Source organism: Orbicella franksi, chromosome 10, assembly GCF_964199315.1.
Source record: "Orbicella franksi chromosome 10, jaOrbFran1.1, whole genome shotgun sequence".
NCBI lineage: Eukaryota > Metazoa > Cnidaria > Anthozoa > Scleractinia > Merulinidae > Orbicella > Orbicella franksi.
In genome coordinates, this window is record NC_138154.1 from 11122627 (window position 1) to 11146272 (window position 23646).

A 23646-nucleotide genomic window follows, 5' to 3' on the forward strand; every position below is an offset into this window, starting at 1 on the left:
GATAAACTTACAGGTACGACAAGCGCGGTATACCGGAGAAAGCATTTTCTGTTAAATTCTGAATATTGTTTCCTTGTAGGTCTCTGAGATAGATAGAGAAACAAAAAAAGAAATGTAGCATCAATATGGAGCTTAACAGTACACACTAAAATATTATTACTGATCATGAGTAGTAAAGTTAACTGATATTAAACTATTTATTTAAATCATACGCTATTGTTTAACAGTGTTCCAACCGTGTTATACTCTGCAGCAAGTTCAGTCCCACCATCTAACTGGCAAATAGTTTTGATGTGTTTTTAGGTGCGTTGGTTGTTTATCACTACGTTAGAAAGGACAGTCCTCCAGATCTTAGCAGACTTTGTTTAGATCAGAGTAAGATCGAGGAAATGACAAGAATATACAACACTTTTATTTCATTAAGTTTATTTATTTTATTTCATTTTTTTTTTTTACGTTTACATAGCCTACATGGTTAAAAGTGAACTATAACCCGCTTAATTTTCTTGTGAGGGGATGTGAGCGTTCGTAACTTGAGGTCCCTATCGTCGAAAACTGCCCGGCGTAAAAAAGCTAATCGAATTCTAGGATTCGATATTTCGGAGAATGCTGAGAAGATTGACGGAAAAAATGTACTCCTTATTTGTTGTTTTAACAAACAATGCGTATGGCAAGACCTCTTCGGAGACTCGAAACGCAACTACGCTCTCTATGGATGCATTCCCCAGACTCGTCTTTGGCTGCCATGACGCTAAATGGGCCAAAGTTTTGCTGAAAAAGCTAATTTTTATCAAAAAGAAAGATTTCTCGAGGATTAGGCACAAAAATCTGCAAGTTTCAATTTGGTGTGATTCCCCTTTCCTTTCCTTTTTCTCGGCCCTTTGACGTTCGCGACCTTTTGCGTTGCATATTCTTTCTGGCTGCCGTAAAAAGTTGGGTGTTGATTATGGGCAAAGCCTAGAAATCGCACCGTGATCAATTATAGGTCAAGTGGGCCATTTTACCACCACTTTTGCACCAAAACTGATAACGTTGTTTTTCAGTTTGCTACGTCACAATGCCGTCAATATCCAAAGCCGACCGTTGTGCGTATAGATCTATCCTAGCTCTACAATCTGCTTATTAAGAATATCTGGTGACGTTTAAATTGATGACGTCACAAGTGGTACTAAGAGCACGACCACCCAGGACGTGTATAAACGTCCTTGGGGGTCAAATGGTTACAGTATCCTCAACTTTGAAAGATTGGAAAACAAACCCTCGGGTAGTTTTTTAATTTCGTTGTCATCCAGCTTCCTGAAATTAGGTAGAATGTTGTTTATCTATTGTGCTTACTTACATAATTAGTTTGGCTTATTTAGGTTTTTTTATCCTGTTTACATTTAAAGCAATGCAAATAATATGAGGGATTTAAAAAAAATACAACAACAACAAATAAGTGGGTTTATCTTTCGTAGCAAGACAACTAACTCCTTGTACCTTAACAGTGTTTTTGTTTGTTTGTTTGTTTGTTTGTTTGATTTTGTTTTTGTTTTCCTAAAAGATAGATAAAGATACTTGACTGAATGCTTAACAGTATAATAAAGGAAATAATTTTGTTAGTTTTTTTTGGCAGCAGAATTTTTGCTAGCAATAGTTTCCATTAGTATAAGCCTTTGAGTTCAGATCGAGGAACAAATAACATCAGTTCTGGGCAAGGAAAGGGCACGGCAGGATTAAAATTCTGAAGACATTTGACCTTGAAATATTGAAAACCTTTATGTGTGACAAAGGTGTCAAAACCCAAACTTTTTGTAATAACAAAAAATTGCATGAGAACATTAAAGCTTTTTTTTTTTAACATTACATTAAAAAAAAAGAGCTAAAAAATGCTCCAGAAGTCATGATGCTTTCTGTACGCAAAGTCGTATTCCAATTATAAGGCGAAATGTAAACAGTTACGTCAACAGCTATTCTGCTAATTCTTCCACGAGGTGTTAATCTGTTAATATTGTATTCTTTATTCATAAAAGCCTTGCCGTTCTTTACTATCAATTCAACACTATATCTACAGCAGGAAAGAGTGACTTTTTATCATATTTGTTAAAAGAAAAATAAAGATAAACGTACAAGAGGCGTAATTGAGATAGTCCGGTGAATATCCTTGGAGGAAGACGACGAATGGCATTCTGAGACAGATCCCTGCAAACAAAGAAGTAAAAATAGACACTTAAATATATATTTTTATGAAAGACATTAAAAACTTGATGTATATAATCGGGAGATGTTAAAACTGTTGTAGTGACGCAAAATGGTCTCGTATAACGTTGCGGATATACATGTAAACACTCCCAGTTGCCGGTAACTTGCAGTTTAAGACTAATAAATTACAAACTGGTTGGTATGCAACTCTAAACGTCAGAGAAAAAGCTCACTCAGATAATGAATGAACATGCAAGTTATAAAAGATCTTATATTTATAATTAAATAAGGGCTCACAGTCGCAGTAAAAAAAGGAGTTGAAGTTGCTTACATCCAGGAGATTTACAACACAACTGTTATGAGTTTAACACATGCAACTTAAAGTAGGCCATATTTTAATTTGAATCTGCTTATTACGTTTTCTTATGCCCTTCCGTTTAATCGCAAAGAGATGTAATCTTCTCTGACGTGAAGCATTTCTCCCAGGAATTCGTGAACAATGTTACTGCAGTGCATTTCCCAACACCCGGACGTAACAGATGCGAAGCGATAGCCTTCCCTAGTCCCTAGAAACCACAAGCCAACTGTCGCAAGCTTCTCTATCGGTACCGCTGCCAGGAATAGAGGGTTTCTTTTTTGTTATAACTGGTGAAAGAATACGGAAAAGCGCTTGAAAGGCCTCAATGCTCATTCGGAAGTGCTCTCTATAAAAGTTATCGGCATGGCAGGATTTCTCGTGATTTCCTGAATGAAACCATCACTGATTCAAGGACAGTTCATTTGACCGCGATGGAGAACATTTTGACGTCTACGCAAAAATCAGCATCTTGTTTGAAAGAACTCACCCTTGGAAATTTGCATAGTGTTTACAGGAAGGAAGAAGAACTGCCTTAATTGTGAGTATAGATAAACGAAACAAAAGAGAAAGAGAAGAATCGAGAAAATAAGAACAAGGTCCTCGAAGGCTGTCAGTTTGTTGTTTTTATAAGACATTTCAGTGCGGCCGCTCAATCACAAAGTATAGCCCCATTATTTCATCATAACCAACTTCTAACCGAGTTAAGTTATTTGGAAATTTTAACCAGGTTAGTGCGGCCGCAGCCAGTCTATTTAATCTCGGTGGGAAATCTAATATGTCTTCTATCTGTCCTCTAAAAGGTCGAAAGGAAATTTCAAGTAAACTATTTTTAAGGACGTTCGCGATAATTGTTTCTGCGCATCCTTACTTCGCACGCAAATTCACACGCCACGTCATGCATCGAGCGCGCGCTAAGTAATCAAATGAACAATCATAGAGCAGATGGCCATTGCTATAGCTTTGCCTGGATTTAACGACCTTGGACGTTCGGTGACTCCTATTTTTCATTTGATGGATCATGTTCTACGGTTAGCGAAAAAAATGAAGAAAATCTATCGATTAGAAGTTTTAATTTTTTGCAAAATGCACCATCGAATTCCGTTCTTGTTAGTTCTTCGTTTACCTGTGCGGGGGGTTCAAATGCTTCTTGAAGGGTTTTGGAATTATTTACGCAACAGATCCTCTTCTACAAAATATGACTAAGATCGTTTGCTTCCGTTGACTCACCTTCAACATTTTTAACTATAAACCCCTGCAGACCATGCTGAATTACGAGCGCCAATTTTTCAAAATCAGGGTAGTTTTCCACACGTCTTATCTCTGAAGCGAAGTCCGTGACCCCCAATCTTTTTTTTTTTTTTTTACTTACTTTTTTTTTATTTTGCATCTTTGACACAAGTGACTCATTATCTGACTGCAGTAAAAATTAAACAAAAATCTATCGACTGGAAATTTTCCGCACGACCGTCCTTAAGTCACATAGGTCAGCAACATCATGGTCGATACACATAACCATAATCTAATAAGAGAGTACACTTACAGATTTGTTGTTGTCGTTGGAAGACACTTAAAGATGTAAAATGATGAATTTGACTTCCTGCAATTAACTTTGTTTTCAACTTGGCCGTTCCATTTCTCACCATGGCTGACACACAGATTTCTGCAATCTGAATGCAAATGAAGGAATTCAGAGCGTGTCCGATGCCAAAACACAAATGTTTGGTTTGGACAGGAGCCATAATCGCGGACGGAGACTGTAAGTCTTGGGATCCGTGCGCACCTATGATTTGGGACATTTTTTTTTGGGGGGGGGGGGGAGAACAAAGTGCACCACCCTGACGTCATATATACACGCGCAATTTCACCAGTAGTTGCCAATCGTTTTATGGAACAGACAGAGCTGAGCCGTGGACACCGTTCCCACTCCTCTAGCTATGTGATGAATCATTTCTATTAGTATCACCCAACTAGTGGACTAATGGAAATCCTGCATTTTAATTGGCTACGCGAGTAGCGAAATTGGCGAAATCGAACGTGACGCTTTCTTTAGTTTTATTCCCAAATAAATATTTCTTCAACTTGCATTTGCTCGCTTTGTTATTGGACTAGCTGGGTGATACTAAAACAATTAGACTCTTCGCCCTTAAGGACCACGGGTCAATAGCCCATTCGGCTACGCCTCATCGGCTATTGACCCGTAGCCCTTGCAGGCTACTGGTATAATTGTTAATTAGAACATTGAGAATGAAATTGGCGAAATTGTAAGAATATGTTAAGAATATACCCACGGCTGAGGCCTACTCTGGGGCCTCATGTCGCCTTAGGTCGCCTATAGCCGCCTAAAGTCGCCTAGAGTCGCCTCATGTCCCCTTAAGACGCCTAAAGTAGCTATTCGTTACGCAATGTAAGAAAGGTTTTCACACCCTCAAATTGCCCCTGTAGAAGGACATTACACTTAATAAGCTTCATGTTAAGGTAAACTCCACTCCAACCTTAAAGAGGAGGGGCACGGTGGCCAAATGATTGGTGCAATGGACCCCTTTTGGGGATCATTACATTGTGCTCGTATTCTCACAGTGTCTCCTCGCGCAGATCTATAACTGAGTTCTGGTAAGGGAAGGGGTGGGGGGAGGTGCAGCAGAGGTAACTTCAAGAGATCATTAGTTGATTTGAGGTGGGCAATCAGTTTAATAAGTGTGCTTTCTATATTTTTTTACAGCCGTTTTCAATGCATTGGAACCATCTAATACTCCTCTTAAGAAGCTGAGAATCTGGCAATTACGTGAACATGGCTACCCTGCATGGAAAAAACCTCATATTATAACAGTCCTGCGCTTGTCTAGCCTCCATTTTAGCGTGAATTATTTCTTCATGTAGACAATACTTAAATAGGAATGACAATCTGATGAACACTCTTTATTTTCCCTAACAGAGACAGCTTTCTATTTTGGCTCAGTTCTTTTTTTTCTCTTGTATTTTCAATGTAAAAGAGTTAATAAAGAAAAAAAGATGACACTGTTGTATCATCAGGAAATATATTACATATAGAAAGAGATAAAATTTTACTGTATTGCAATAATTTCATTTATTACTTTTGTTGGGATACTACTGAATCAAACTCTTCAAAGGCCTACAGTGTATAAACAACAACAATGAGAGGTGTTCTGGGTCATCAAGGTAAAAAGAAAAAAAGGAAATTAAAGTATTCTGGAGTAAAGCTCATTTTTCTCTTTTACGTTGGGCAGTTAAAATATGATCGTCCAAAGTCAATTGAGCCGAACTGAGGCTACACTTTAAAATACTTTGCTTACCCACTGTAAAAGAGTAACAAAAGTGGGTCATTTCTCCAGCAAAAATCATTGTTTGCATTGTTTCCACATTCGACAGCTGTAAAAGTTTGAACTTCGTAACTGGACGAACCAACTTGCAGCATAAATGTTTTCCTATCTTGACCGTTAAATTCTTTTCCCACATTTCATCGTCGTCAGTTTGATAAAGCCAGGTATTCACATCATCTTATATACTTTGCGTGGACTGTGCTACTCTTACTTTCACAAGGTACAGAAAATATTTTGTGATCAACTCTCAGCTAACATGCCGCCAGCACAATATTTTGATCACGTGACAGAATTTGGCCCCATGACAGTGATCATAAATCATGAGAGTAATCATAGTAGTACACGCGAGCACAACACGCGCGCAAGTGTGATTACTCCGAGATGCGTTTACAAACCGTAACAGAGAAATAACTAATTAATCTGCGCAGAAAGGAAACAAATCGCTAAACTGATTCTCTCCGAAAGTTAAATTGGGTGATTTGAAATAAACGTACAAGAAATCCTTGGTTTCCATTGAACTGACGTCATAAAATGAATGAAGCTGTATTGTGTTGCTCTCCTTAAAACACCTTGGTACAGCTGTACCCGCTTGTCATGAAACTTATCCCGGCGACACAGTTCGAGGAAAAAATAAAGAAAATTTTTCAATTTGGCATTTTGTGGAAACACTTGGCGGGAGAGCTCGAATTTTTTTGTTATTTGATCAACAGTGGTAAAAAAAATATATATTTCTAAAAAATAATTCGGTTCACTCTAACTGGGACATCAAAGTCTTCTGGAAGCTCCACAAACATCAACATTTCTAAATTCCAATTCGATCGGGAATTCAAGGGCCACGGGTTTGTCAGTCGTAAGACTGTTGTGTGTTACCCTCGTCAAACAAAGTTAATTTATTTATTTATGTTAGTGTTCTTACGATGGACCTTAGCATGTGGTCACTCATTGTGGTATTGGGATGTTTTGTCTGACTGAGGCAAGAGAGTAATAAATCGATTGAGTCCCTGAAAATGACTGAGCAACTTTGCAAATTGGAAAAGCATTCCCCAAAGTCGCCTTAAGAGAGGCCTACAGCTCAGATTTTGTCACGAGCGTTTTCTGGATGCTGATGGAAAATAAAATGCAATAAAATCATATAACGTTTTCAAACGAATTGTATTTTAATTTGCCTTTGAAAAGTATGGTGCATTCCTTCCTTTTTCTAACAAAACTAGCTAGCAAACTGATAAAAACTAATACTAGACACACAGTTATATCGGGCTGGTCACATCCGTTTTGTTTAACTGAAAGACACTGACTATGATAAGTCTGTAATCTAAGAATGTTCATAGCAATATTTTCAGCATAAAGTGGGTATAAACATAAGGATATCCAATCTGGGTATAAAAAGTATACATTCATAGTTATTAATACAAAGAGTGTATCGATATGTTGATGATTCGAGAACCAAAATTCATGAATGTGCAGTGATCTCAACTTCGATTATCTTGATGTCACTGATGCAAACATTCAGTTCACTTTGCAGGAAAAAAGAACTCCATGGAAGAATTCCATTCCTTGACACCTGCCTACATGTGAACTAAGATGACTCATGGAATGTCTATGTACCGGAAAACGACTCATTCTGTTCAAACCTGAATTTCCATTCTAACCATTGTCTACAACAAAAAAGAGCTGCAGTTGACACTTGACAGAGCTGGTACAAGAGAGTCCGAAGAATTGTCTTATCCAATAAAGTCAACAACAACAACAACGACCATTTTATTTTGCTTAATACATAGAATATCATATAGCAAAAAAAAAATAATTAAACGTAAATGAGCAAAAAAAAACTACTCAAAATAGCAAGAACTAAACGAGCTGAGTAGTTACAAAATTATTATGCTTTAAATCGGTTGTAGGAAAAATAAAGAAAAGAGGAGGGAGAAAAATACATTATTATTATTATTATTATTATTATTATTATCATTATTATTATTATAAGTCCGTAAAGCCTTGCCGCTTTTAACTTATGGTGCCGAGTTCAATCGGTGAGCCTAGGGCAGTCATATTATTATTATTATTATTATTATTATTATTATTATTATTATTATTATTATCATTATTATTATTATTATTACGATTATCTTAACAGGAGAATATATTATAGTGTCATACATCAAAGAGCATTTAAATTACACGAAGTCCCACTCGTCCGAAGTCCCACAAGTTTTTTTAATTCTCTGTTCAGATCCCAATTAGCACATGTTGAGGAAAAAAAAAACAGAAAACCTCAAAAAAGTGAGGAGCAGTGTAACTAAGCTCTCTTTGAATAAAGGCAATGACTTCGAATAAGCCAACACCACCCCACCCCTCCCCCCTCCTCTCGTCCCCCTCAAAGACCCAAATGAAAATGATTAAACTCTTCCTTACATACACGTTTATAAAGTGGCTGATCACGTTCGGTTGAGCCGAACGAAATATTTCAGACGGTCCAAAAATTTAAAAAAATTGGCATATAAACCGCGCATAATTAAAAATCCTCAATGATGACGCAATGTTTTATTATTATTATCATTATCATTATCATTATCATTATCATTATTATTGTTGGTTTTGAAACAAGTCTGTATGTTTATAGCAGCAGTGATGGCTCTCCATGGATGTTGAACGGCATTTTGAGTAGCTTTCCTAACAGCCTGTCTTTATCTCTGATGATAAAAGCGGGAAGGCCGCAGATATTCTTTTGTTTAAAACGCGCATCGAGGCAGCCGAACAGATGACACAAAACTGGACATTTTGAGGAGGCACCTAAATCTAATTATTGTCTCTTTTGTGTGCGTGCCAACCGGTAATGTTAAAAGCGCTTGTTAGCACGTGAATTCGAACAATTGAACAAATTGACCAGTTTCGATATATTAAAATGCAACCTGAAACAATACTCCTCAGCACGAGGTTCCAGGGAATACCTACAGAATTTGTGGGGTTTATTCGCCGGAGCGGAGGTATGGGGCCAGTCAAAATCTTCACAAATTCCGAGTAAAAACAAGTACTGGCAAACAAATGATCTCGTTTATGGCCATTGATCTTTTGGCAAGAAATACCATACAAGTGTAAAGATCTAAATCAATTTGCTTTCTCCAAAAGTGTTAAAAACTATGTTCTATCTCAACAATATCAAACGTAAGTTTCCACAATTCTTTTAGCTCTTTCCTTTAGTAATCTGTCCTTCTACCATTGTTACCTTTAATTGTTATATATGTATTTTTCTTTTCTTTTTCTTTATGCTAATATTGTAAGTTCAAAATGTAAGTGCAAAATAAAGTGAAGTTGAGGTTGAAGTTGAAGTCAAGTGCACATCACTCCAATAGAATTCGACAGATGTAGCAAGTTTCGCGTGCCCGGGAAATTATTTTTCACAGGTATGTTTAACTTTGCTGTTTTCTTTTAGTTCAGAATGAAAGTTCGTTCGTGAAGTTCGCGGATAAAGCTCGTAAGTTCAGAGAATTGTGAGGCGAGACGTAGAGACGTGGTGCGTAGAAGCGCATATTGAGGCTTACGATACTTCGCTATGAAACTCTCAGAAGCGAAAGGTCTGCAAATAAAACGTGGAGATTTACATCAAGAATGTAAGAGAGCACAAAATCGCGTCATAAGTGACATAAATGTACGTAGTGGTCATTTCCTATTTCTGCTGTATTTTACACCTGAACTTGCGACTTTAATCTTCTACTGCTGTATTTATATCGATATCGCTACCACAAAATATATCTCTGAAAATTTTAACTCATAATCGATGGCAAAACGCTTAGCTAGATATTCCTTGCTGCATGATTTCGAATTACGTTAACACTTAAAATATCTGTTGTGTTTCAACTGCGAAATGACCCAATTTATGAATATTCCCAAACAGTGAGTTTCCCAAACATTTTATGGCTTTTTTGAGAACTTTACGGATGGCGCTTACTATCCATGTTAAAATGATCTGAATTTATTGTTGCTCGTTTTTTGTTTTTAATTTTTGTCATCAACTAAACTGTATGCAGAACACTATGAAATATGAACCTTACTTAGGACGGAGCCACGGAGATAAATCAAACGCCTAGTTTTAATACATACATTACATAAATTACTTTATTTACTCACGGATTTCAGAGTAGCTTATGGAGCTAATATCTAAGAGCATTTAACCATCATTCCTTGTGAGGTTTTTTAGCTTCTTCTCATGAGTCTTGATGAACTGATTTGCCGCTTTAGCTACACTGTGGGCAACAGCTTGCTTACAAATTTTTTAAGCTTTACACCCCTTTGCTACAAAATGGGGCTGGTTAAAATGCTCATTGACAGGACCTTTAAGATCAACAACACGTGGTTGGGTTTTCACAATGATATTCAGAATTTGTTCACTATTTTGCGTACCCGAAATTTCTTTGTTTTCACCGACCTTCAAACACCGCCCGACAAGACGTTTTGGCAATTAAGAAACATCTTTTGAAAAGCGCCATCAACAGACGATTTAAGGAGCATCGTAAGCTACTTTGCAAGAGAAACAACTTGATGATCAGAATCTCCAGCGTCTTAAACAGTCTGGATAGCTACATATTACGTAAGGCTGTTGCCCACAGTGTAGCTAAAGCGGCAAATCAGTTCATCAAGACTCATGAGAAGAATTTAACCATCAGCTTTGAGACTGATAATTGTAAAACATAATGCACTTAATTTCACTTTCACAAGGCCGGCTTTTCTTGCTATAGAAATACTAAACCAAAGATAACTAATTAAATGTGCGTAAATAAGTGTTAAATGGCCATCTTCACCTGTAGGGGTTCTCCCTTACTTAGAGAGATGAAAATATTTTGGCCTATACTATTTTCGCCATAATCATTTATTCACCAAGCCCAACAGTTATGCCAAGTTTGAGTGAAATCAGTGATTTGAGCTGTATCACCGCAGCCCTTGTCTGGTTCTTTCTTGGGCATGCTTTTAATTGCACTTATCTTGTTTATTTTACGAAGGGAAAATGATAATGATGGCTTTCAAAAACCAAAGAATTTCATTGTAGTCCCTACAGGAAAATATATCTTACCTACAATAGTAACCGGTAAGTCTTTGGTGTCGGTACCAGCTTCATTATTGGCCACACATGAGTAGTTTCCAGTTTCATTTAAGCGAGTCATTACCAAACCAGTTTCTTTAGCCAATAACGTGGAGTTCTTAAAGATGGATATGCTGATAGGTGGTGATCCTTCGGCAGAACACCAAACAAAGTGACCTGGTGCCGCCCGCACAACTGGGACTGAGATCAATATTTTCGGTTTATCTGCATATGCAAAGGCAATGCACAAAGAGAGCAAACTTAATTTTATCTATTAGACTACAAAGCCCTTTATGAAAAACTCTCTCATTAATAGTAGCTTTTTATTTATTTCTAGATGTTTAGCTTGCACTGTAGTCCAAACGGTAATACGTCATGCAACAGACAAGGTACCGAGCATTACTTATTAGCTCTTGCCAAAGATCTATGTGAAGTCAGGATTGTTAGGTACACTGACAGCGACAGTATGTTATCAGACTTGTTTGACTATCACATGTGATTTGGACCCAGAATCTAACGTTTCACTACAGTGCGACTACTCAAACCGGGCCACTTGGAACAGAGTTGACCAATCCGAACGTTATCTGAGGGCAGAGGATGTCATTCTTTTCTTGTTATGATGTTGTGAAGTTCAAGAATACAAAGAATCGTCCAACTCAATATTTAAAACAGACCAAGAAGGTAGCGGGAAGCTATGGATCTCTTAGTAATCTTGGTAATTTTTTTTTGTTTATTTTCGATCCTAAATGCAAGAACTGTCTCACAAACAAGCAACAAGACGAAAAACCCTGTCGAGCGGAGCTCTTTGATACTCGGTGTACACATTTTTTTTTTTTTTTCTAAACATCTGTCATAACTGTTTTTGATCGAAAACGTGAAATTAAAATTCAGTTCACGAAGACACTGAGAGGAACTGTTCTGATCAGAATCCTTCAAAACACTTCGCAGGTGCTGACAACTTTTTAACGAGCTGCGATCAGCTCAGGGAGCACGGGTGATCTGCAAGATTTTATTACCGGAAACAGTGTAACAACAAAAAAAAAAAAAAGGAAAATACTAATGCTTAAAAAATTTAATGGATTAAAACTTGCCGATAAAAAAAGATTCCATTTCCAGGCGTTTCCTTTCGTACTGGTGCCACCTCCCCCGGGGAGGACCGGATATGTCTTTTCTTCGGTCTTGTCTTTTTAATTTCACTCGCTTATTTACGAAAAAAGTTTGGCCCTTTTTTCCTTAAAGTTCTATTAGATCAGCTTTGTTCCAAAAGGATCAGTTCGAGTAATCGCACTGTAAATCGGCAAAACGTAATAGAACTTCACAGTATAATTTAATGGGAATCCGAACCATCGAGTTTGCATTCGAGTTCAAGCTCGAGTTCGAGTTCGAGTTAGACTTCGAGTTGGACTTCGAGTTGGAGATCGAGTTTGACATCTGATAAAAAATATAAAAATGCAAATAACAAATATAAATAACAAAATAAAAAAAAAAAAAATGGAGGAGGGAATTATATGCTAATTACATGGTCATATTCTAACCATGAGCCAACGATCTCTGTTAAGAAAGTCGAGTGGCGTGACGCGTGATGCGTGACTCATCTTGTGTTAAACTAACAGACCTGCATAACGTGGTATGATCTGAGGTCCTGTCATCAGCCTGCTTGCTGGCCATCGTGGAATTGGCAATGGAAAGGTAGGTTTAATTTACTTTATGAAGACTTGCAGTTGAAAGATTTATTTTAGAATGCAAATTAACGCTGAAACATGCCCCTGTTTTCAGCGAGGAAACAATCATAGAGACCCGGCATAGAGATAACTTCATCGCTAGAGAAAGATGATCATCAGAAAGATACACGTGGTGATACAATGTAAGTCTTCCTTTTCATCATGGATCAAAACGGTATTTCAGAAGAGACTGAAGGAAGAATTGCCGTTTTGGGATTTTATTTTTCTGTACGTGGCTTTATTGCTTATGCGTCCGTCCGAGTGGCACAGCACAGACCTGCCATCTTGACGGGTGGGCAAAGCGGTCAGAAATTACAGTGAGCAACCGGAACGATGATCCTGCTGGTATACGTTAAAACAATAGTGATCTAATCGGCTTCACATATAAAATGGAGAATATAAAAGCAGAATCCAACACAACGTAAGATGATTTTTTGAAGGTATACGATATTTCGGCTGGCCAAACCAGCCTTCTTCAGGTACAATGAGAATTTAACATGAGGACGTGTTTTTATGTAGCATATTTTCGTCATACGGGAAACACGTAAAACTAATTGACAGTGTGAATTAAAGATAAGCATAAAGTAAAACAAAATAAAATGTTCAGACCATCGGGATCAATTGTTCTGCCTTTTTGGATTTAAAAAAAGCTTCTCTGGCCTTACGGATGGAGTATCGGTTGGAAAAGAATTTTTTGATGGGGATTAATTGCATGTCGTGGCAGTGTGGTCAGGAGATGACAGGAAATGTTCTGCGGCTGTATTAAGTTTAGATTTGTTGTTAGGGTTATCTATGGTGAGGTGGTGTTCGTTAAATCGGTCTTTTAAACGTCGTTTACAGTACATGGGAGAGACGAAACGACGTTTAAAAGACCTATTTAATCAACACCGCCGTATAGGAAACTTCTCACTGTACCTGGGGAAGGCTGGTTTGGCCAACCGAAATAGTACACCTTCAAAACAATCATCCTACGTTGTGTCGCTTCCTGCTTTTATACTCTTTAGGATTTACTGTGTTTGTATGAGAATCCGATGGCAAACAACTTTTCCTATAATGCCCCTTAGAACATGAACTCCTCTATTACCCCAAAGATTTGGCCTGGAGGTTACCTTCTTCTGTACATTATCTTAAGCAAGTAATGAAAAATTTGGAATTTTCTTTTCCAGCCCGCGCGGGTACTAGCTGGCCAGGGATATGTTCTCTCATTCATACATCCATACACTTTCAATAGCTCCGATCAGTTCAATCCAATTTAATTTAAAACGATTCAACAAATGCAAATGTTTTCTATTTCAGTTTACTTAACACTAGTTGTTTTTTCGTTTACATTTAATGACAGTACTCGAGACTGCAAGATTAAGTGATTTAATGACTTTAAAAACATTAACAATGTTAATAGTTACAATTAATTTTTAAGCTTTTAGTTGAAGTGGACGGCAGGTTGTTTGTCACACTGTACCTGTATCTAACTATTTTTTGGTAAATAAAGAAGAATAAATATATTGTTCCAATATATTTCTTATAACGTTTTTTTTAACTTAAGTAAAGTGGAAAAAAAAACAAACAAACAAACAAAAAAGCAAAAACAAAAAACAATTGACTGCTGCCGGGCTACAAAGCCGGAAAAGCTAATTTGGTTGGTTTGGTTCCATTTGTTTGGTCTTTGCCTATCTTCGCCTTTATCTGTTGTCAAATCTATTTCCACTCGAAGTCTAACTCGATCTTCAACTCGAAAACCAACTCGAAGTCCAACTGGAAGTCGAACTCGAACTCGAACTCGAACTCGAACTCGTACTCGAACTCGAACTCGAACTCGTACTCGTACTCGAACTCGAACTCGAACTCGAACTCGAACTCGTACTCGAACTCGAACTCGAACTCGAACTCGAACTCGAACTCGTACTCGAACTCGAACTCGAACTCGAACTCGAACTCGAACTCGAACTCGAACTCGTACTCGAACTCGAACTCGAACTCGAACTCGAGTCCAAACTCGAGGGATTACTTCTCCCTAATTTAATGGAGTGCGTTGTTTCATTTGTTTTATATCATCTATAATTCTTTCACGAAGTCGTTGTTCGTTGAAAATTCCCATAAACCACGTACATTATGCATAAGGAGCCGACGCCTTAACATTTTTAGTTTTCTTTTCTTTTCTTTTTTTTTTTTTCTCTGTAGTAGGGTATTTAGAGACAACATTTCTTAACCTTAGGGGCGTGTTCTATAATTATGTTTCTCCAGTAATAGAATTCCTACAAAAAGAAAAGGAAATCAAGTATTCTTCCTCAAATTTAAATTTCTCTGAACAATTCGTAGGTAACAAGTTTACCTTTAGATGAGTTAAATGTGTAAACACCCTTCAAGTTGCAAAGGTTATCTTCCCACCCATAACGGTTCTCCGTTAGCTCCACCAACATAAAACGGCCACTTGACTGTATGATGAAAGGTCGCCTTGCTCCGGTAAAAACCCCTAAAGAGGTGTTAGTTGTTTTTCGTCCATCATAGATTCGGATCAAATTCTGCCCAAGCTTTTGTGAATCAGATAACTGAAATGTCTCAAATTTCAATCTAATAGTGTGGTTTAGTGGTGCCGTGATGACCCAGCTGGAACGGTACCAGAGCCAAGATGATTTGAATTCGGAACTGATGGACTCGCCAGAAGGTCCATTAACGACAAAGTTGCATGTGGAAAACACATCTATAAAGGTAGATGCCTCAGTATCAGATTATTGTAAAACAAAATCCAATTTGAAACATTGTATTTTACTGTCGAAATAAATTATTTCTTAATTTCTTGCGAGTCATTTTAGCCAATTAGAGGGTGCGCACAATCCTCCATAGGAAAAAAAAAGATGGCGACTAGTACCTTTACCCATAATTCTTAGCACAAGAAAACTTTGATGATCCTCATAAAAACGTACAGAAAAGTTCTAAAACCGTCAAACCTAGTAGACACAATGCCGTTACCACAGTGACAAATACTGCAAAAATATGGCTTTGCTTGTACTTTACGGGCTGTGTAAACCTTACAAGGTATTGTGGAAAAATGTACAGCCACCATCCTTTTTCATACGGAGTATTCACCCCCGTAATATTATGAACAGGTATTCTAAAACAACTATGGCTCTTTTAAAACAAACTTTAATATCTTGTCACCTTATATGTTTGAAACCTTGCTGTCGATTTAGAATAATTTAATTGTTCTATATTTGTCACTCCCTTGAGTTTATGCAAAATAAATCCAAATTTAGTCTTGATCTCATTAGCCTTGCAGCAAATCCTCCGTGTGTGCGCATTTGTTTGCACGGATAATTTCAAAGGATTTCTATAGTCCTCATCTTTAGTTTTTACCTATATATAACTAAAAATTAGTCAATCTTGCGTAATACTTTGATAGTACTGTCCACAAATGACTTACCTTGCGGATTGCACAGTAAAATTGCAATCAAGACTGGTGCTGTAGAAACCCAGCGTTGCATCTTTAACTCAGTGGAACAACTCCAATGATATGAACTGAAATGATATGAATGCTCTCAAATGTGACTGATAAATCTGAAAGGCCAAACCTAGTAGTGAGGAGATATATATAAACGCTTTCCACTTCAAATCATGCCTTAATCCATGTACCTCTGAGGGTTAATCCCGCTCCAAACGAGAGCGGCAGTTTTCATAGATATAGTCATATTATTTATATTCTTTTTTCAGTCTTATAAACTTTCGTCCTTGTTAAGAACGGGCCTTAGGTAAAATTATTTCATTGAAAAGTTGACTTTCTTGCTAACCATAGAGAATGCTGATCTTGGTAAAGGGACGAAATATGTGTTTTGCCAGCTGGGACCTTAACTGTATTTTAAGTTTTTAAGGTAACAACGGAGCTCCTCGTTTAAGCTGCAGCCTTATGATAACAGCCCTATCAGCCACCCCAGTGTGATAATTACAAAAAAATCGATTAGTACTGGTACCACCTCCCTCGGGAGTGCGGTGGGGCGGTGGGGGGAATTGTATTTTTTCGGTCTTGCCGATGGTTTGAACTTCTCGCCCGTATGGTCATCGCAGATTTCGAAAAATCCCAAGCGCATTTCGAAGCTCCCGGTGCTATTATTCTAAAATGGCCATATAAGGTTATTTTGAAATCGTATAACAAAGCCAATTGTGTTCAAACTCGATCCGTTTTTCTTGATAAACGATCAACATCGTGCACCTTGAGGGCTTGCTACACAGGCCTAAAATAACTATCAATTTTTGAATACTGGCTTACAATTAATACAAATAGCTGGCTTCAAGTGGAGTAAGAAATAAAGCAAATTTGAGCGGCTTTTTAACCCAAGAATAAACCATATTGAAAGGAAGCCTGTGTGATTAGCAAACCGGCAGATCCCAGATGACAGACATTTTTAAATGTGGCATTACTCGCAGATGATATGACGTCATGATTGATACATAAAATTCTGATTGATTGAGTCAATAAGTTAATAAAGATGGTGAATTTTAAGCTCGGTAATGAAATGTGAAGGTGAATTAATCAACATGACAGGAGCGTGGGACAAAGAAAAATTCTGAGTCCCCGACAGGAATCGAACCCATGACCTTCCGAACACCGGGCGGGCGCTCTATCCACTGAGCTACTGTTCTCTTTATTTCAATACTTGCTTCTTCAGTAGGATAGGAAAGTAAGCTCATCTTGCAGAAATTAAACAGCGGTAAGGTGATTTGAAAAGCAAACTTTCCGTTAACTATTGATGTCTTTTGTTTATGAGCAGTTTCAGATCAAATATGTTCTTACAATATTGGACCGATGAATATCGTTTAGAAACAAGAAAAGAGCGACAGTACTCTAGCTGGGAGGATAATAGCGCTAACAACAGTAAAAGACGTTCATGGAAACTAACCTAACCTAAACTTACACTTATTCTCGATCCCCAGTGAAATTTCTTTCCAAGACAACAGAAACTTAACTGCAAAGAGAAAGACGAATTTAATAGTTTAAACCAACATATGTCTAGCACACTTTTGTTTCTTCGAAACGTCAATAGCATTTAATCACGGCGAAATCCTCACTGTGGAAAAACGAAGTTAACTTTGAAAAATTTATTCACTTCTCAAAGGCATTTTTTTCTGTGAGACGAAGATCGAGTCTAAAATGGTCTTGTTGTGATTCCAGATAAAATTAGCCTGATGTTGCAAACATAAGAGTGTTGTCTCAACACACTAAGGTAACCACGCATAAGAACTAAATAGCGCTTAACTTGGTATTGAAGCATTCAAATTGACTTCGCATTTAATTCTGAAGCTTTCTGGAAGAAAGATTATCAGCATTGGAAGTAAAAAATTAGCGGGAAACAATGTTCTACTCACATCTTCAACCGAAAAAATAGGCCATATTTGTATTCTCGGTATTGGACTGGAACTAGCTTGAAATGGAGGCTTGTGCGGGGGAATATCATTAAAAAGAGATAAATGTCATTTACATTTCAAAAGACTCCCCGCATTAGCCTCAGTTCCATGCTAGTTCCAGTCCAATACCGAGAATACGAATATGGCCTAAACCGGACCACTGAAAACAAAACAAAACAAAACAAAACAAAAAGAACAACAACAAAAAACAATTGAAAAAGTCTTCAGCTTACCTCAAACTAGATGCTCTCGTTTGTTTGTTTGTTTATTTATTATTATTTTTTGTGAAATCAATAATTTAAACTTAAATATGTTTTAGAAAAGCATATAATACATCTAAAAACAGCTAAAATGATAAGTGTAGAAGTGAATACGCAGTTATTGACGCGCAAGTGTATTTTTGTAAAGAATGATTCTCCGTTCAGCAGAAATTTCTTTGTCGCAATGTCTTGTAGTGCATTCCTCAACAGCTCTAGACAGGCGCAGAATCTATACAATAGCTCGATTGAATACTTTCAAAAATAACAAAAAAAAAATCGGCGCAGTGCGAAAAGAACTTTTGGAACATATTATCATTATTGTTTGAAAGCGCCTAAATAATTGACTATAATTTTAATGTAAGGTCGAAAAAAACTTTCCACAAGGTTTTGAAAATTCCTAGGATTGTGAGACTCCTCAAACGAGCAATTTTTAATAGTAATGAATATAAAAACATAGTAGATCTCAGCGGCAAAACATTGTTCTTTAAAACAAAAGGATGATATCTACAGTAGACATTATCAAGAAAAATGTTGACAAAGACTTCAACTCACCTTGATATCAAACTTTACATCCTGGTGAGTGGTCTCTGAGTAAACTAACCCAGTCACACTTCGAAGAAAAGTACAATGTTGGTCTAATGCAAAAATAACAAATGTTCGGTGTAAACAAGAAGCAAACAAGATGTCAGGCGCCCAAGGCGGCTCTCGGTGAGTACTGCTTTACCGATAGATTATTTTCACCAACAACGCAACTGGTTCGGAACTTTTTATTTCCCCAAGACCTCCTTTCAGCTGCTTTACAATGTCATTTCATTCTTATGAGGGTAGACAGAGTTTATTCCAAATACGCGATAGGGGCAAAAGTTATCGTGTGAAGCGTGAAAAGCAACCAAAAGACATACGTAATGAGTGAATTATTTTTACGAAAAAGGTACCGTAAACTGTACCTAAGAAGTATATCTACTGACAAAACATAAAATCTGTGCTTGAAACGGGATCACAACCTCGCGTTTCCTACCTACCCTTTCTTAAGAAATGAATAATTTATGTTTTTTTATTATCAACGAGAAAAAGCGAGTTATCAGCTTATTTTACTCCTGTTCCATGTTCGGACATCGCACATTTTAAAACAACATCAAATTGAAGTCTTCGAAAAGCGAGAAACTAATTATTATTCTGCGTTCAAATAAAATTGAGCTCGTATTCAGAAAGCTAAAAGTCTGCTGCCTCGAAGACTTGCTTTTGGGTCAAAAAAATACTGACAGCCGAATATTATGTCAAGTTAATTCGCTGCACGAGCTAAAACCGTCGCTGAAAAGTGTTAATCGAGTTTAAAACTGTCAACTAAATTCACTCAGGATTGTGAATAACACTTCCCCTGGCTTTCAAATGTTTAACTGACTTTGTTTTTTTTTTAATATACATAATGATTGCGAACAGCTATCCGATTATAGCACTGAACGTGTTTCTCCCAACACATAGGATATACGCACAGTAAAAATTATCTGACAAAAAGTTTAGAGAGTCTTCAACTTACCTTGTTAACAGGAAACTTTAGGTTTAAAGGGAAGGGAAAATAGTCACACTGTAAAGAGATAAGGTTGGTTTAATTCAAAACAATAAAAAATTTCACTTCAATTATTATGATGTTAAATAATTGTAAATTAAATACTGTCGCTCTTTCGTTTCGCACCGTTAAGGATACTGCAATTACCCTGCTGTAAATAAAACTACAAATTGCACACTTGAGGTCGACACGTAAATAACTCGGCCATTTTTGTATTAAGTTCAATACCACTTACTTCAGCTAACCTGAGAATATTGAAATACAGAAGCGTTCGAATCTTTCCATGAAACATCTTTTGATGCTAATTAAGAGTTCCGCTTTAGAGTTCGACCTAGGAAAACGAAATGCTCAAAACTCTCACGACGATTGAATGATCAAAAGCTAACGGGAATACGTTTTACACTCGGTTTCACAAAAGCGTCCTGATCTCAACGCCAAGCTAAATGTTTCATTAAAACCATAGTATGCATATACGCAGGTTGACAACGCTTCAGTTAATTCTATTCAAGTAGACTAAACTTTATGGCTTCAAAGACCTCTATTAACGAATTCGAGATCGGTAAAGTTCTAACTTTGCAGCTTTTTCCCAATTTTTGTAAAGAACTACATAAAATAATTACCCTTAACAACAGAACACACGACATTCGACATTTTAATTTAGCTTTAATTTAGTTAAGAGAGACATAAGCTCCAAAGTTTCTCTAAAACACTAAATATAACTGTGACGCAAAAGACAAGGGTCCGAATATGACAATATAACCTGTGCCGCTTTTAAATCGCAAGAATGTTTTTATTCATACATAACCACTGTCTGCCTAGTACTGGAAAACTTCATCTCCTCAGGAAGGATGAAAAGTTGAGACGAAATTAACTCAGGGCTGACAGAAAAACTCGCTTTAAATTTTAAATGTTAAACTGAGTTTGAATTTGAATACCATCCTGTCAAACAACAACAATCCCAACAATGGGAAAAACGAAGGGCTGACTGACCGGCAAAAACATGTTCTTAATTTGTAACGAGGCAATAAATCGACAGCAGTAAGTAGGATCATTCAAGAAGTTTAAAAGTCACTCAACCTACCTCGTCAATAGAAGACTTAGCTCCAAGTGAGTGGTCTCACTGATAATGAAGAACAGTCATTCTGTAGATATCAATTTCATGTTGCTTTTAGAAGAGGAGTTTAATGTAAATAATATGTCAAAATGCTCTGGTGTTCAATACTAATTAGTTGAATATTTTTCGGTTTCGATTTCCATCTGTCTGAGATCAAAAAACTAAATATCACGCTTCTAATCCAACTTTCCACGAAGAAACAAACAATACATTTCTAACCGAACTAATAATTTATAATATGCAATTAAATGCAATATTCACGATCGGTTTGAACATTTGCTGAACGGTTTTTTTTCTCTCCAAAAATAAATTATTTTTCAATATAAATGAGGTCTGCCCACATACTCTCAGTAGTCCAGGTGAAATTGCATTCCGTTTTTTTCCTTGTAAATTTTATCCACGGCTCCAGAAGCTCCATGCTTTAAAAATTTATCGTGTATTAATAAAGGTCATTAGATTATCTTTATTAATAAGGTTAAAATTTTATGATATCTCAAAATATCAATCAGTTTTACGTTTTAGGACTTAACTAGTCACCATGTATCTCTGACCTAATATTTGCTGCTTTCTGACATTTCCCCCAAAAGACCCGTTCATCTTGAAAGTCTGTAAACAACCTTTTAATTAACTTGTCAGGCTATTGATTACTTGACAAATAAGGCAAGCAATTTGGAAAACGCTAATTTCGTTGGGACTTCCTTTCAGCTGCTTTTAATAAAGTGAATACTTAGCTTTTAAATTCTCATCAAGGTGTTTGTGCGCAACTTACAATTTCTGTAGTCTAAATCATTAACATGGACAGTTGTCTTTATAATTATCGTGTCTGGTTTTAACTTCCGTTTGACAACGAAAATATTTCTTTACGACATAATGACGAAAAAGCCAATTCAAGTTTAATATATATATATATTTTTTTTTTTGACTACCACGTCTTTGAATATGAAATTGAATATACTTGGCATGATAGGCGAATTTTCCGCTTATCATTTTACGCTTAACATTCCCTCCAGTTGATTTGATTCGCTTTTTTAATCCGAAATTCGTTTTCTACTGATTGCTTTCATACTGCAAGAAGACCAGTAAAGTGGGCCATCACTGAGAATTGGTTCATGGCGGGGAATATTCTTTGAAGAAGAGAGGCTCGGTCGGTCATATCTGGAATATCATGTTCAAATTAGGTAAAAAAAATGCGTGTTTGAAATGTTAATACCGAGTTTTTCATCTCAGCGTGGACACATGACGTAAAACATGTTCTAATTGGTGAAAACATGACATGTTTACCTCCAAATATTTGAGGTTTGAAGGGCGTTCGTGCATGCTATGTTGTGCTAAAATGGTGGGAAAAAAATGGATATCCAAGACTTCTTCGAGAAAATGACCCCTTAGTTTGGACAATCGATTTCAACAACTTTGAATAAGTGAGCGACAGTTTGCTCGGTGTTCTGATGTGGTTTCCTGAAAGCGAGTCGTGTTGCCTGTCTCGTGATGTTGCTTAGCGTACTTGTGTGCAGTTGGACTTTGAAGACGAAACCTGCGACTTATTGTACTAATTGGAAGCATGCGAGACCTCGTTTCTCAAATCCTAAGACAGAAGAACTCCTGGTTTGAAGTAGGCTCGATTTCCATTCGTTTTGTGAGCCTGCGTTTCTTTCCCCACACCACGGCTGGATCACTGGTCTAGCCATTGTATTTTTGGACCAATCACCGCCAAGCCTAATAGAATCGAGCAGGCTTGGCTGTGATTGGTCAATTCTGTCACTCGTTTTTCCAACATGGCGGAAAACAGTACTGACGAGTTTTCTTTTGCTGTAAAGTGTGTTTTAGAGCGCTTTTCTTATAGGCAAACTTTGGGAAAAGATGTCTTAGGCCTAGGGTAAACGTCGAATCTTACTCGAATTTAATTCGTCGAACCTATTAATTTTGAAATAGGCGCATGAATGGTGCGACGTTTGCTGCAATTAAAATCGACTCAAATTAATTGGCTCGACTCTAGCATAGGTTCGACTTGCTAGCTCGGATAATGCGACAGTGGTTCGGCGATTCAGCAAACGCCGCTCTAAACACGCGCTGAACTCAATTCATAAATCATGCAAATTACAAAATAATTGATTCAAATGTGATGGACTGGGCAAACGTTACAAAAATACATACTCCTCCATCTGTCGTTACATACTGCGAGGCTTGTGACAGGGACCTAAAGAGAGCCGCGCCGGGTCTACCGTTGTCTGAAGAGAAGAGTATCGGCATTTCGCTAGCAAGTCCTAGCAGTAACTAGTCGCGCATCGAGTGAATACCACGGGGACACGTGCTTATTCCCGTGTTTTAATGAAGTGCAATTTGTGAAATAGGATCGACGTAGGTTCGACGCTTGCTATCACTCTGGAATTAAGGCGACTCTTTGTCGCACCTATTTTTAATTTATTCGACGCGACTTGGATTCGACGTGTGCCCTAAGCCTTAGCTTTACAGCCAATGGCGTCAGGAAATTCTGTGATTTTTAAGTCTTTCTAGCACATCTTCGATGCTGCGTTGATCACTCAGGCATATTAAGGAGTGGGTCAGTTGTTATTTGTTATTTCAGGGGTGGTCCATCTGGAGAACCATGCGTACAAAGGCTTCTAACCTAGGTATGGTAAACGACT

General features: G+C 37.3%; 1 protein-coding gene across 2 annotated transcripts; it reads right to left on the reverse strand.

Moving 5' to 3' along the window:
* Positions 1 to 2484: 2484 nt before the first annotated feature.
* LOC145500487 (uncharacterized) lies at positions 2485 to 21821 on the reverse strand. Of its 2 annotated transcripts, XM_081480019.1 has the most exons (8): positions 20972 to 21821; positions 19861 to 19908; positions 18876 to 18958; positions 17574 to 17624; positions 16088 to 16182; positions 14999 to 15367; positions 10940 to 11173; positions 2485 to 4206 (listed from the first exon to the last, which is right to left on the reverse strand). In XM_081480019.1, exons 5-8 carry the CDS (start codon positions 16146 to 16148, stop codon positions 4076 to 4078), a joined length of 795 nt encoding a protein of 264 aa, XP_081336145.1. In that variant the 5' UTR covers positions 16149 to 16182; positions 17574 to 17624; positions 18876 to 18958; positions 19861 to 19908; positions 20972 to 21821; the 3' UTR covers positions 2485 to 4075. The 2 variants fall into 2 exon arrangements, 1 of the variants encoding a protein (XP_081336145.1); XR_014051075.1 differs by lacking the exons at positions 2485 to 4206; positions 10940 to 11173; positions 14999 to 15367; positions 16088 to 16182 and having other exon boundaries at positions 17278 to 17624.
* Positions 21822 to 23646: the final 1825 nt, after the last annotated feature.

Coding starts and splice junctions, on each gene's coding strand:
- LOC145500487 (XM_081480019.1), bottom strand. CDS start 16,148: ATGCAACGCTGGGTTTCTACAGCACCAGTCTTGATTGCAATTTTACTG. Junction 11,174..14,998: donor CACATTTAACTCATCTAAAG/GTAAACTTGTTA, acceptor TTGCATATGCAG/ATAAACCGAAAATATTGATC. Junction 4,207..10,939: donor CTTACCGGTTACTATTGTAG/GTAAGATATATT, acceptor ATTTGCATTCAG/ATTGCAGAAATCTGTGTGTC.